This window comes from Caretta caretta, chromosome 1 (assembly GCF_965140235.1).
Source record: "Caretta caretta isolate rCarCar2 chromosome 1, rCarCar1.hap1, whole genome shotgun sequence".
NCBI lineage: Eukaryota > Metazoa > Chordata > Testudines > Cheloniidae > Caretta > Caretta caretta.
In genome coordinates this window covers 13,624,903-13,638,417 of record NC_134206.1, presented here as the reverse complement: position 1 = coordinate 13,638,417, position 13,515 = coordinate 13,624,903, and the positions used below count along the sequence as shown (strand labels likewise).

At 41.4% G+C, this 13,515-nt stretch overlaps 1 protein-coding gene across 6 annotated transcripts in view; it reads right to left on the bottom strand.

Moving 5' to 3' along the window:
- The window catches only part of FCHSD2 (FCH and double SH3 domains 2), a 237,187-nt gene that overhangs the window by 83,104 nt on the left and 140,568 nt on the right, over window positions 1-13,515 (bottom strand). For all 6 annotated transcript variants that reach the window (XM_048839692.2, XM_048839709.2, XM_075126064.1 and 3 more), the window contains 2 exons: window positions 10,784-10,838; window positions 10,260-10,388 (listed from right to left, as the gene is read on the bottom strand). In XM_048839692.2, coding sequence (XP_048695649.1) covers window positions 10,260-10,388; window positions 10,784-10,838 — 184 coding nt within the window. The remainder of the gene's footprint in view (window positions 1-10,259; window positions 10,389-10,783; window positions 10,839-13,515) is intronic.

Below are 13,515 nucleotides of genomic sequence, written 5' to 3'. Positions count from 1 at the left end.
GGAAAAGATGCAGAGAAGGAAAACAAAAATGATTACTAATACAGAACAGCTTCCATAAGAGGAGAAATGTTATTTACCCCTTCACATAACACAAGAAACAGTGGTCTCTCAATGAAATTAATAGGCAGCAGGTTTAAAACAAACATAAGGAAATACTTCCTCATGCAATGCACACTCATCCTGTGGAACTCGTTGGCAGGGGATGTTGTGAAGGTCCCAAGTATAACTGGGTTCAAAAAAAGAATGAGATAAATTCATGGAGGATAGGTCCATCAATGGCTATTAGCTAAGACGGTCAGGGACACAACCCCAGGCTCCTGGTGTCCCTAAATCACCAACTGCCAGAAGCTGGGACTGGATGACTGGTGATACATCGCTCAAAAGAGTCCTATTCTGTTCATTCCCTCTGATGCATCTGGCACGGTCCACTGTTGGTAGACAGGATACTGGGCTATATGGACCACTGGTTTGACTCAATATGGCTGTTCTTATATTCTGTAATATGACTCATGACTCTATTGTAGATCTATTCCCAATCTTGTTTCCAATATGCTTTTGCACTTTTAAGGCAGTTCTTATTTAAGGACCTTACTTTAAAACAGAAGCATTCAAAAGCCATCTTCTGTGAATGAGGCACACATTCTGAGCAATTTTTTTTAAAAGAGTAAAATAGCTTACAAGGGTATTCACTTCTTCAGGTCTGGGAAAGATACACAAGGTGGAACAGATTGTTTCATGTAGGTAGTTAACGCATATTCTAAGGGAACATTCAAAGTGGAATGGCCCATTAACACCTCTGTGGTCATAGATCAAAAGGGTGCGGGGCTAGTGGGTTACAGACTGTTGTAATAAGCCATAATTCTAGTATCTCTGTTCAGTCCATGATTTTAGTGTCTAGCAGAGTTATGAATTTAAGCTCCCAGGCTCATCTTTTGATAGTGTTGTGCAGGTTTCCTTTGAGGATGAGGAGTGAAAGGTCAGATGGCTTTGTGAAATGTTCACCACAGGTGATAGGGTGTTTTTATCTTATCTTTTTCCTTTTTCCTGTTTTTATCTTATCTTTTTCCTTTTTCCATTTGAGAGCATAGTGATTGGTTTCACGTATGTAGTTGTTATTGGGACATTTAGTGCAATGGATGAGGTATACCTCATGTTGTGATATGCATGTCTAGGAACCATGAATCTTGAAAGTGTGTTGTGCGGGGTGTTGATCACTGTAGCAGTGGAGATACACTACAGGTTTTGCAAAAAGAAAAGGAGTACTTGTGGCACCTTAGAGACTAACTGGCAGGGTCTGGTGATGCTTTGAGTTGATGTGTCCTAGTCAGTGGGGAGCTTGTGTCTGATAAGCTTGGAGAGGCTGGAGTGTTGTTTGAAGGCTGTAAGTGGGGGTCCAGGAAAGATTTATATCAGGGTAGGATCCTGTTGTGTGGTATGCACCCCCCCCCCCGTCCTCTTTTCGGGAGGGTTGGAGTTGTGATACCACCATGACTACAGTCTACCAGACTATCCCTAGTCTGGAAGCAGCATGGCTCAGTGGCCGGAGTCAAGATAGCTGCCCTTAGATGCAGGGCAATGATGCCTAATGGCCAGAGTCAATATAGATGCCCTTTTGTTCGGGGCCGCATGGCCTAGCGGCCAGAGTCTATACAACTGCCCTTGGAGTCAGGGCTGTACAGCCCAATGGCCCAAGTCAGTATGGCTGCTCTGGGGATCAGGGCTCTGTGGCCTAATGACTAGAGTCAATCCAACTGCCCTTGGGCTCAGGACTGTTTGGCCCAACGACCAGAGTCAGTACAACTGCCCTTGATGTCAAGGCTGTGCAGCCAAAGGGCCAGAATAAGGGGCCGCCACCCAGAGTGGTGGGGATGGGGCAGGGGGACATGGACCCTCCCTGTGGTGAGTGTGGTCACCACCCAGCCAGCGGGGAACCTACCACAACATGCTGACTCTCCTCAGGTGGGAGATACCACTGACCCTGCCTCTCTGGGCCACTTCCTACCGTGTGTCCTAAAGCTGGGGTCTGTTAGTCATCGGGGTGCAGAGCTCCTTAGCGAAGGTAGCTGGCTGGGATTCCGACTCCAGTCGGCCGGCCACAGGCAACAGGTCTGCGGTCTGGGCCTTGCAATCTCTGGTTCCTGCACTCAGAGGCTGAGGCAGCTCTGGGCTGGAGTCTCCACCAAATGTCCTTCCTCCTCAGCAGTCAGTCTAGAATGAGTTGGTCTGCTCCCTTTTATACTGAGGCAGCAGTTGGAGCATGCCCAGCACAGTGTGAGGGGCAGGACTTCCACTGTCCATAACGTGAGATTAACCCTATCTTGTCTAGTGCGGGGTATGCACACCCCATCACAGATCCCCATCGAGTATGTTTGATGATAACCCGTTTGTTAGTCCATCCAAAACATAGGAAAAAAAAGTTTAAAAGGGTAAGAAGGAGAAATTTAGGCAGAAATTTATAAGCTGTAAGAGTTCTACAAACAGTGAGTTATAAATAATTTACCATGTCTCTGATTTTTAAGTTATATTGGAATATTTCCTGTTTATCTGTAGAGATCAAATCTTCACACTTGCTGAAAGATTGTGGTGGATGTGATGTTTGTTAAGAATTTCACAGCCAATTTTTTGCCCGAAGCAATCAATGTAATGATCAAGAACGTGGTTTTTCCACTCTGTGGGGTCCAGTCAGATTTTTTTTCTTATAATTGTCAGCTGGGGTGTAGTAATTGTGAGTAGTGTTGTCATTATGAAAGAATTCTTTGACGTGGAGTCAGTGGAAGAATTTTTCTAGTTCTACACGTTAGCATTGTATCAGGTTTGGTGGTGGGGCCTGAGAGAGTACAAACAATTCAGCTCCAGCGAGGGGTAGTCTAGATAAACCGATGATGTTCAAATGTTGTGTGGTGTCCATGTGGTGGGTGCTGGTGCCCTGGTTTCTCCCGGAGGCGGTGTTCTGTGGTTTTCCTTTCTTCTCACATCCTGGAGGAATGCACCAGAGCTGAAAAAGCACCCACGTGAAATATAAGGTGCAATGTCAGCTAGGACAAAACACAGCATAGGGAGGGATGGTGTTGCCCCTGGACCTTTGGGTCTGACATAGAAAAACGTGGAAGGACCAAAATCTCTTCTTAATGATATCTATATGCTACACATCTTACTCACCAGTATTGAAGTATAACGGGGAAAACAGGCCAGAAGACAGCAATGAAGCATAAAAAATTACAAATAGGATACTGAAAAAAGATTCAAGCAGAAGGACTTAGAAGCACTCTGATGTTTCTTCATAACCATAAGGAGAACAGTTTTAGGGGGTGTATTTCCAGCACTCTGCATACTGTCTTAAATATGCAAGGCCCATTAAATGTTAGTGAGAGCTGTGACTCCAGTCCATGAGGCAAGGTAACAAAAGATTACCCCTTTGTGACTTGCAATACGAAGAAAATGCGCACTACAATGAAAATATGTACAGTGTGACAAAGTTCCTCCTCTACTTTGGTGGGTCCTGCGCTTATTGGCGGATTTTCTCGCCTCAGAGATTCACAGTAGCCCTCAGTTTGGCCACTTTCGTGGCTCAAATCTGCCGTTCACTCAGATAACCTCATCACTGGCCAGCATGGGGCAAAGGAAGGAGAACAATCCCCACAGTCTCTGCTGGTCCACCTAGTGGGTCGGGGGACAGGCCAGGGACCTTCCCCTTTGGTGGGACCCACAGTCCAAGTCAACTCCTCCTGTATCCCCAAGAGGGAGTTGGGGGAACCCAGGCCCGCCCTCTACTCCGGGTTCCAGCCCAGGACCCTGTGGATCACAGCTGTCTATAGCGTTTTGTGTAACACTTGTGTGACAGCTACAATTCCCTGGGTTACTTCCCCATGGCCTCCTCCCAACACCTTCTGTATCCTCACCACAGGACCGTCCTCCTGATGCCAGAGAGCATTTGTACTCCTCAGTCCTCCAGCAGTGCGCCCTCTCACTCAGCTCCTTGCGTGCACCTCACTAACTGGAGTGTGAGTCTTTTTAAACCAGGTGTCCTGATGGGCCTTAATTAATTCTAGCAGCTTCCCAATTGGCTACAGGTGTCCTAATTAGCCTGCCTGCCTTAATTAGTTCTAGAAAGTTCCAGAGTGTTCTGGAATAGTCCCTGTTATTTTACCCAGGGAAAAGGGACCTGCTTAACCTGGAACTAATGTATCTACCTTCGACCACTCTTTTGTAGCCATCTGACCTAACCCTGTCACAACAGCCAACGTTTAATAACTATCTACTTTAATAAGGATCTTAACCGAAGACTTACTGACTTGTCCACTGACTCTCAAGAAGTTTTATATAAACTGTGTTTTGAAAAAAAACTATTCTTATTAGGGATAATCTTGTGGTTAGGCACAGGACTAGGAGACATGACATCTTCATTCTGTTCATAGTTGTCAGAAACGTGTGTGACTGCATGAACTCACTTAACCACTCCATGTCTCTGTTTCCCTGTACCTCACAGGAGTGATGGGAGACATCGTGCGAATGAACATTTTTATTTAGCTTAAGCCAACTGCCACAGCAACGTTTATTTCAGAATTTTTCACAGCAACAGGTAGCAGTCAGTTCACCTTTAACAGTAAAAGGCGTATCCCTCTCTTGCCGTTGCTTATTTTTCAATAAGCAAACAATGGATTCATTGCTTAATCAGCAATGTGTGCAGATTAGCCTGGTAATCACAGAATCATAGAAGATTAGGGTTGGAAGAGACTTCAGGAGGTCGTCTAATCCAATCCCCTGCTCAAAGCAGGGCCAACACCAACTAAAGCATCCCAGCCAGGGCTTTGTCAAGCTGGGCCTTAAAAACCTCTAAGGATGGAGATTCCACCACCTCCCTAGGAAACCCATTCCAATGCTTCACCACACTCCCAGTGAAATAGTGTTTCCTAATATCCAACCTAGACCTCCTCCACTGCAACTTGAGACCATTACACCTCATTCTGTCATCTGCCACCACTGAGAACAGCCGAGCTCCAGCCTCTTTGGAACCCCCCTTCAGGTAGTTGAAGGCTGCTATCAAATCCCCCCTCACTCTTCTCTTCTGCAGACTAAATAACCTCAGTTCCCTCAGCCTCTCCTCATAAGTCATGTGCTCCAGCCCCCTTAATCATTTTTGTTGCCCTCGGCTGGACTCTCTCCAATTTGTCCACATCCCTTCTGTAGTGGGGGACCAAAACTGGATGCAGTACTCCAGGTGTGGCCTTACCAGTGCTGAATAGAGGGGAATAACCACTTCCCTTGATCTGCTGGCAGTGCTATTACTAATACAGTCCAATACGTTGTTGGCCTTCTTGGCAACAAGGGCACATTGCTGACTCATATCCAGCTTCTTGTCCACTGTAATCCCCAAGTCCTTTTCTGCAGAACTGCTGCTTAGCCAGCCGGTCCCCAGCCTGTAGCGGTACCTGGGATTCTTTCTTCTTAAGTGCAGGACTCTGTACTTGTCCCTGTTGAACCTCATCAGATTTGTCTAGGTCACTTGGACCCTATCCCTACCCTCCAGTGTATCTACCTATCTCCCCAGCTTAGTGTTATCTGTGAATTTGCTGAAGGTGCAATTAATCCCATCATCCAGTTCATTAATAAAGATGTTGAACAAAACCGGCCCCAGGACCAACCCCTGGGGCACTCCGCTTGATACAGGCTGCCAACTAGACATCGAGCCGTTGACCCTGACAATCTAGCCAGCTTTCTATCCAGCTTATAGTCCATTCATCCAATCCTCATTTCTTTAATTTCCTGGCAAGAATACTGTGGGAGACTGTATCAAAAGCTTTGCTAAAATCTTGTTAACCAATGGTAAAAAGACAGATAAGATTTTATACAAAACGATTCCCTGGAAAAGAAATTAATCTTAAAAGTGAAATGGAATTTATAAAAAAAATATACATTTTTTGTCTTCCATTTAAACAAATTGGAATCGTGTTCACTCTAATAATATAGAGCGGTGGTTCTCAACCAGCGGTCCGGGACCCCCTGGGGAGCCATGAGCAGGTTTCAGGGGGGCCTCTAAGCATGGCCAGCATTAGATTCGCTGGGACCCAGGGCAGAAAGCCGAAGCCCCACTGCATGGGGCTGAAGGCTGGGGCCCTGAGCCCCGTCACCTCAGGCTGAAACCAAAGCCTGAGCAACTTAGCTTTGCAGTGGGCCCTGTGGCGGCCCACTGTCTTTTCTTTGGTGTACAACTGATTCTAACGTTGAAGGAGGACGATTAAATTTCTTGTTCACTATCTATTGAAAGCTACTAGTTATACCACCACCCCATCCCCATCTCTGCCACTACATGTAACATTAGCCTGATATTTCTACTTAAATGATAAGCCCTTAATATTGGCATTTAATTTTTTTCATCAAATTTCATTATTAATACCCAGTGAGATGAATGAGATACTTTGCAGGCTGTTGGCAGACTCAGGTACACATTACTGTCATCAGTTGACATTCAGTTCACACTTTTAAGGGCCAGAGGCTAATTTTTTTTTAAAAAAAAATATTAAACATTAGATTCTAGAGCATAACCACCTAGCTTTTTTTTAAAACACTTGTAATTTTGTAGCAATTAAAAAGAAAATATTCAGTGATTCAGAGTCATACATATAAATGTTCCCATTCTCTCCTTTCATTTGTGACATCTACTTTCCTCTTGTCTTTAAATGTGTAAACTCTTCATGGCAGGTAGTACTGTATGTGTTTCAATATCTTTGTACAATGGCTAGTACATAAGCTCCTCAATCCTTACTGGTGCTTCTAACACAAAGAAGAAACAAGCATAATTACACACGGTGCTTTCACTAACAATCATTTGTATATCTTTGTAGCAAGCTTAAGCTAAAAATGTATTTATTTTATGAAATTTGTGTGTCAAATTGTATGTGCATCTAGAGATCTCTGACAGGTACATTACATACATTGAAAGACTAAATATAAAAACATGCATTTAAAAACATTTAAAATTACATCTTGAGCTGCCATATTCAGAATGGTATGACTTAATTATTGACATTCTCAGTAGACAAAACTATGCATGGTAATTCAAAATAAATATAAATGAATGGAATAAATGTAAATAAATAGCAAAGATAACTGGCCATTTATTTTACAGCGCTACTGACTAACATATGAAACTGATTTCATATAAAAAACAAGAACAAAACAGCAAGCTTTCAAAGCAGCACGATAAAGCTTCAGAAACTGCAAGGTCACTGCAATGGGAGTTGCACAGAGTTCTACAGTAACGACTATAAAAACTGTGAGTCAGCAGCCGTCAGCACTGAGGACAACAGATTGGATGTATTCCAGCCAAGCAAGTCGGGCATCAAATGAGTGCACTGTGAAATAGATAAGTAGACCACTGTCCCAACACTAAAAATACACAGTGCAAATTCTTATTCTGGAAACAATAAACTGATTAAAGCTAAAAACACACAAAAAGCCAGTATCACACACCAAAAGAACTGCAGTTTTTGAAACATTTGCAAATAAGCTACAAGCTTTACATTCTTACATAGAAATAACGTATAATGAACAAACATTTTCAAGCCATTTTTCATTTGTAAAGTGTATCCATTTGGTTAAAACATTGGAAATTTATACCATTTTAGAATAATATAAATAGAAAATGTGTAAACATCAGATAGAGTAGGCACAGGACGGCTATTAGCCAAATCCAAAGACAAATTCCAAAGCAACAAACATTAAACCAAATATGAACTATTTTTATACCTGAATACTGCTTTTTAAAAATATCTCTGCTAGAAAAAGAGCATATAAGACCCTTTGCATTTAAAAAACTCACAATAGAATGAGGATGGCCAACTAGTGAGTTTTCCCCACTCTTAGAAGCCCTACTTTAAAAAAGAAACAATAGATGGCTCAGTTAAGTGTTTTGAATTTTTGTGCGATTTTTTTTTTAAATCTGAAGATTAAACTTTCCCCAAATAAACAAAGTGTACAAAAATGCCATTTGTTAAATTCATACAGACAATATACTAGTAGTTGAAGCATACAAAATAGAACATGGATAATATTTTAGATTACATAGGATTAGTAATGATTCATGTTATTTTGTGTCATCAGGTCAGTTCTCAAATCTGGATGTACTTGGTGTGCCTGTTGGAGAGTGCTGATATTTGTGACATAGCCCACAGGTGTGTTTACTCTGGTAGCTTTTCCTGGATGTCTAATAGACAATATGTGTTTAATTTCCACTTGAGACAACAAAGGTCTAATCATTAATGTTTTCGTAAAAGATAAATACCTGCCAATTTTTTTTATTACTGTCATATCCAAGAGGTACCCTTTTAAAAGCAAACTATGAACATTACGTCCCATAGCAATGGAGATTGGAAACTTAGCAAGGAAAGGAAAAAAAATATAGATTCATAGATTGAGGCCAGAAGGGACCATTGTGATAATCTAGTCTGACCTCTTGTGTAACACAGGCCATAGAACTTCCCCAAAATAATTGCTCGAGCATATCTCTAACCTCTGAGGATTGGACAAAAAGCGACGGGCTTAAATTGCAGCAAAGGCGGTTTAGGTTGGACATTAGGAAAAACTTCCTAACTGTCAGAGTGGTTAAGCACTGGAATAAATTGCCTAGGGAGGTTGTGGAATCTCTGTCATTGCAGATTTTTAAGAGCAGGTTGGACAAACACCTGTGAGGAATGGTCTAGATAATACTGAGTCCTGTCCTGAGTGCAGGGGACTGGACTACATGACCTCTCGAGGTCCCTTCCATTTCTATGATTCTATGATCTTTTAAAAAAATCCGATCTTGATTTAAAAATCATCAGTGATGTAGAATACACCATGTGCCCCTTATTTCCAGATATAACACATTTCCAGATGTGTTATACTTTTCTCTGCTGGACTGAAGAGTCCATTATTAAATATTTGTTCCCCATGTAGATACTTACAGACTGTAAACAATTCATCCCTTAATATTATCTTTGTTAAACTAAATAGATTGAGCTCTTTGAGTCTATCACTATAAGGCATACTTTCTAATCTTTTAATCATTCTTACTTCTCTGCTCTGAATCCTTTCAATTTATCAACATCCTTCTTGAATTTGTGGATACCAGAACTGGACACAGTATTCTAGAACTAGTCGCAACAGTGTCAAACAGAGACTCTGTTTATGCATCCCAGGATTGCATTAGCTTGTTTGGCCACAGAGTCACACTGATAGCTAGTATTTAGTTGATAATCCATCACCACCCCCAAATCTTTGTTTCAGAGTCACTGCTTCCCAGAATAGAAGCCCCTATTCTATAAGTATAGTCTATATTCTTTGTTCCTAGATATATACCAAGCGATCCAGGATGCTCTGAATCAGTAACCTGTCCTCTTCATTATTTACCACTTTCCCAATTTTTATCAGTGATGATTTTGTTTTCTTCCATTCACTGATAACACTGGAAACACACCCGATCAATAATGATTTTCCATTTTCTCTTACATTTTGAGACCTGTCAGCTAGCCAGTTTTTAATCAATTTTATGTGTGCTTTGTTAATTTTATATAGTTGTAGTTTATTAATAAAAATATCATGTAGTACCAAGTCAAATGCCTGACAGAAGTTTAAGAATATTACAACAACACTATTACCTTTATCAACCAAATTTATAATCTTATCAAAGAGGTATCAATTTAGTTTGACAGGATCTATTTTCCATAAAGCCATGTTGATTGGCATTAATTATATTACCCTCATTTAACTCTTTGTTAATTGAGTTCCGTATCAGCCACTCCATTATCTTGCCAGGGATTAATATCAGACTGACAGGCCTATAATTACCAGGTTATCCTGTTTACCCTTTTTAAATACTGGCACAACACTAGATTTCTTCCAGTCTTCTGGAACGTACGCAGTGCTCCGCAACTTTTTGAAAATTAACATTAATCATTCAGCAAACTCCTCCGCCAGCTCTTTTAAAACTCTTGGATGCAAGTTATCTGGACCTGATGATTTAAAATGTCTAACTCTAGTAGCTTCTGTTTAACAGTCTCCAGAGAGACGAGTGGAATGGAAAGGGCGTTACCAAATTCTCTTATTTTGGGGTTGATGGTGATCAGGAACATAGAGGAGGGTTAATATTGTGACCTACCCTGGTATATTTGGATAAAAGTACATGGATGTCAACATATGTATTTCATGAAAACAATATTTGTATCTCATGAATCCTCATCCCCACCCCAATAATGAAAATCAAACTACATTAGCTCCCTTACCTTCATAATGTTCACTAAGTCTGTCTGATAGTAGCGATCCTGGTGTGCATTAGCAGCTGCTAAAGTGAGAAGGTAGTCATTCCTTGCATGGGTAGCCTTTGAATTACACTCGGACCGTCGTGCTTTTAACTATATTTTAAAAAAAGGAAATCAAAATATAAGGCAGCTGATTTTGTACTTTTATACTATGAACAAAGCATTAAGATATATATGGCTTTAGATGGGTAGTTATATTTGTTGCTGCTTTGAAGAATATTTCTATTATTTGTACATATACTTTATACAATTTTCATTAGGCAAAATTCCAGCACAAATTTGTGAATGGCTGAACAGATCCATCATGTGCTTGTACTTGATTATGGGGAAACATTCTGTACCAACTGGTCAGTCGTTTTAAAGACAGTATGCCTGATAAAACATGAGGCCTTTCTAGATTTCAAGATAACATTAGTTATGTGTCCCATGAAAGTGACATAATGCTTTACTATAGTTTTAGTGAGTAGATAATTTATTTTTAAACTCACCTTTACACTTGCCTTCTGTAAGCTTATCCTTGACTGAAAAAGACTAAGCTTGGACCTGTATTAAAAGTCAATAGAATAGATTAATATCAGAAGTTGTCTCTGGGACAGATAGGGACATAAATAGGCTATCTGATAAGGGGGAGGTTTCCTTTGGGGTTAAATAAATGCAGTAAAATAATTCAATAGCAATTTTTTAGGCTAAACATTTTATTTTTATATTCAAGAGTAAAAATTAAGGGTTTTAGGAAGTGGTTACACACATTGAACAAGCTCATTTGCATAATCAGCTATCTTCACTGCATATTCTGAAATGTTTTGCTCAGTCTTACACTAATTTTCAAACAATGATTAAATACAACACGGCAGAAAGCTCTGGTTGCAACAGGAACTCTCAAAGTTCTTTTGTTGTTTGTTGCTTATTGGCTATTTGAAAGTCTTCCATTTGATAGCCAGGGTTGCAAACTTGAGCTACTTGCTTTCTAATGGGGTAGCAATGTAAAATCACCAGCAATCAATTCAGGTAAGGTTGAGTGAGGTCTGCCCACAAAGAATTTTTTAAAAGCAGATGTTAGACTAATTTTGAAACTTTGATCAGAGGGTAGGAATCAGTTTGTTTGTTTTTTCCAGGTTAATCATTTAAAAAAATGCCAGAACCCATACAAGCATCTTAAGAACATCAGGCTTATTTGCAATGAGGTATGAAGGAAAACTTAACTAAAATCATGAACACTTGAATTCTGAAACATTATTCTGTTTATACTACAGGGAGAAAAAAAATTGTGAAACAGACACTATGAACTAATGCTTTAAATCAGATGATAGCTAAGCTTTCTGAAAACATATTAACCCTGAAGAGGTCAAAACAACCAATGTTCTCAGAAATAAAACATTATCCAATAACTGTAAATTTTACCTTGTGTTTTATCTCACTTTATGAGCAACAAGCATCCATAAATACCACCCAAGAAGATGGCATTTGAAATGGAGTAAATAACAACAGCCCTAAATAACTGTTGTACACAAAGAGAACATTACACATTCTTTTTGGGTAGGACTGGATCATCCTTCCATGGACAAAATTATTCCTGGTTAAAATAACTTTGTTCAATTTTTTAAAAAGCTTTCTAAAATTTCATACGTAAAACTGATAAAACACCAACTTTAGCTACATTTGATTCTGATGATATGATATATAACCATACCATCCCTATTGATAAATACCTCCACTACTCTCATTTAACTTCAGTACAGTTTTCCCACTAAGTCTATATTAGAAACTGGGTCTACATTAGAAACTTTAGCTGGGATAGTAATAATGGCTAGAATTTTTTTAATTATGTTACAATATTGGCAAAAGCCCTAGAGTATATAAGGTTGTGGCAGCATAAGAGGGCTTTTGCTTTAAAGTAAAACAGGATAAGCTATACTGGCAAAAGCACTTTTTTCAAGGTAAGTGTTATGTATACTAGGAGGGTTTGCAGATATAGCTATATTAGTTTATACCTGGCCTAAGTCTATTCTAAAGAAGCTGGCAACTACTGTGATGCAATGTTACCACAAAAAGCCAATGGGCATATATTGACTGTTTGGTGTGTCAGGTGGAGGACAGAAGAGTAAGAAAAAGGATTCCTCAATGACTGGTAGCTTCTATACTTGTTTTAAGAAGACCTCCATCCCCAAGACACAATAGCTGTTCTATTCTGAGCTGCCAATCGAGGCCACGTAGACCCCTCCCACCCCGAGCAGGCCTGCCGATGGGGATGGGTGGGGGGTGGGGTGGGGGGGCAAAGGGCGCAATTGCCTAAGGGTCCAGGCAATTTAAAAGGGGCCAGGAGCCCCGGGCGGGCCGCAGGGCTCCTAGGCGTGTGAGGGGGGTTCCGGCAGCAGTGAAGGCAGCCAGGCGGGCATGTGGCAGCCCTGGTCATGCCGGAAGATCGTGCTCAGCAGCTCAGGTGCAGCAGCTCGCTGGGCACCAGCCAGCACAGGTGCAGCACTGCCCAAATGTCAGAAGGACCTTTCTAGGGGGCCCATTGACTGTTCTGCCCTGGGCAGAACCATCCCTAGGGCACGGAGAATCGAGGTAACCGCTCCAGGCCTCGTGCTTTGGGGGCCTCCGTCAGCCAGTTGCGATTGGTCAGCACGGTTGGTCCCAGAAGTGACGAATTCGTCACTTCCACCCCAGGCCCCACGTCCCCTGAGGGAAGGCCCTGGGGCGTGGAATTGCTGTCGGCGGGCCTGCCCCCAAGTAGGGGGCAGAAGAAGGAAAGCTCTACAAAGAGTGTTGGGCTCCCTATTGAAAGGGCATGTAATTGGCCTCCAGGATCCAGGGAGATCTGATTGAGACCTGCCCATTCAATTTGAATGCCCTCTGCTTCCACAGCAACTTCAGGGCCCCTGGAGCTCCTTCCAGCTCTCTGGCAACATGGCTGTAGCCTGGCTTCCTCCACCCACCCTGGTCTCTGGAATCCCTCTCAAGGGGAACTCTACATTAAGGAGAGATTTCTGTGAAAAAATTAAGATTGCCTCAGGCTTCATTAAAGCCCTGTTGGGCTTCCCACAAACATAAGAATTCTTGGATTCATGGAGGGCTCTCTAACTATGCCCTTTTACTGCCCACAATTTGAAAGTGATTAATAGTTGGTACTGTTATTCTTATTTCTGGTACTGTTACTCTTATTTTTATTTTTTTAAATTAATGTGTTGCAAAAGGTATCCACATTAGTTAGCACCAT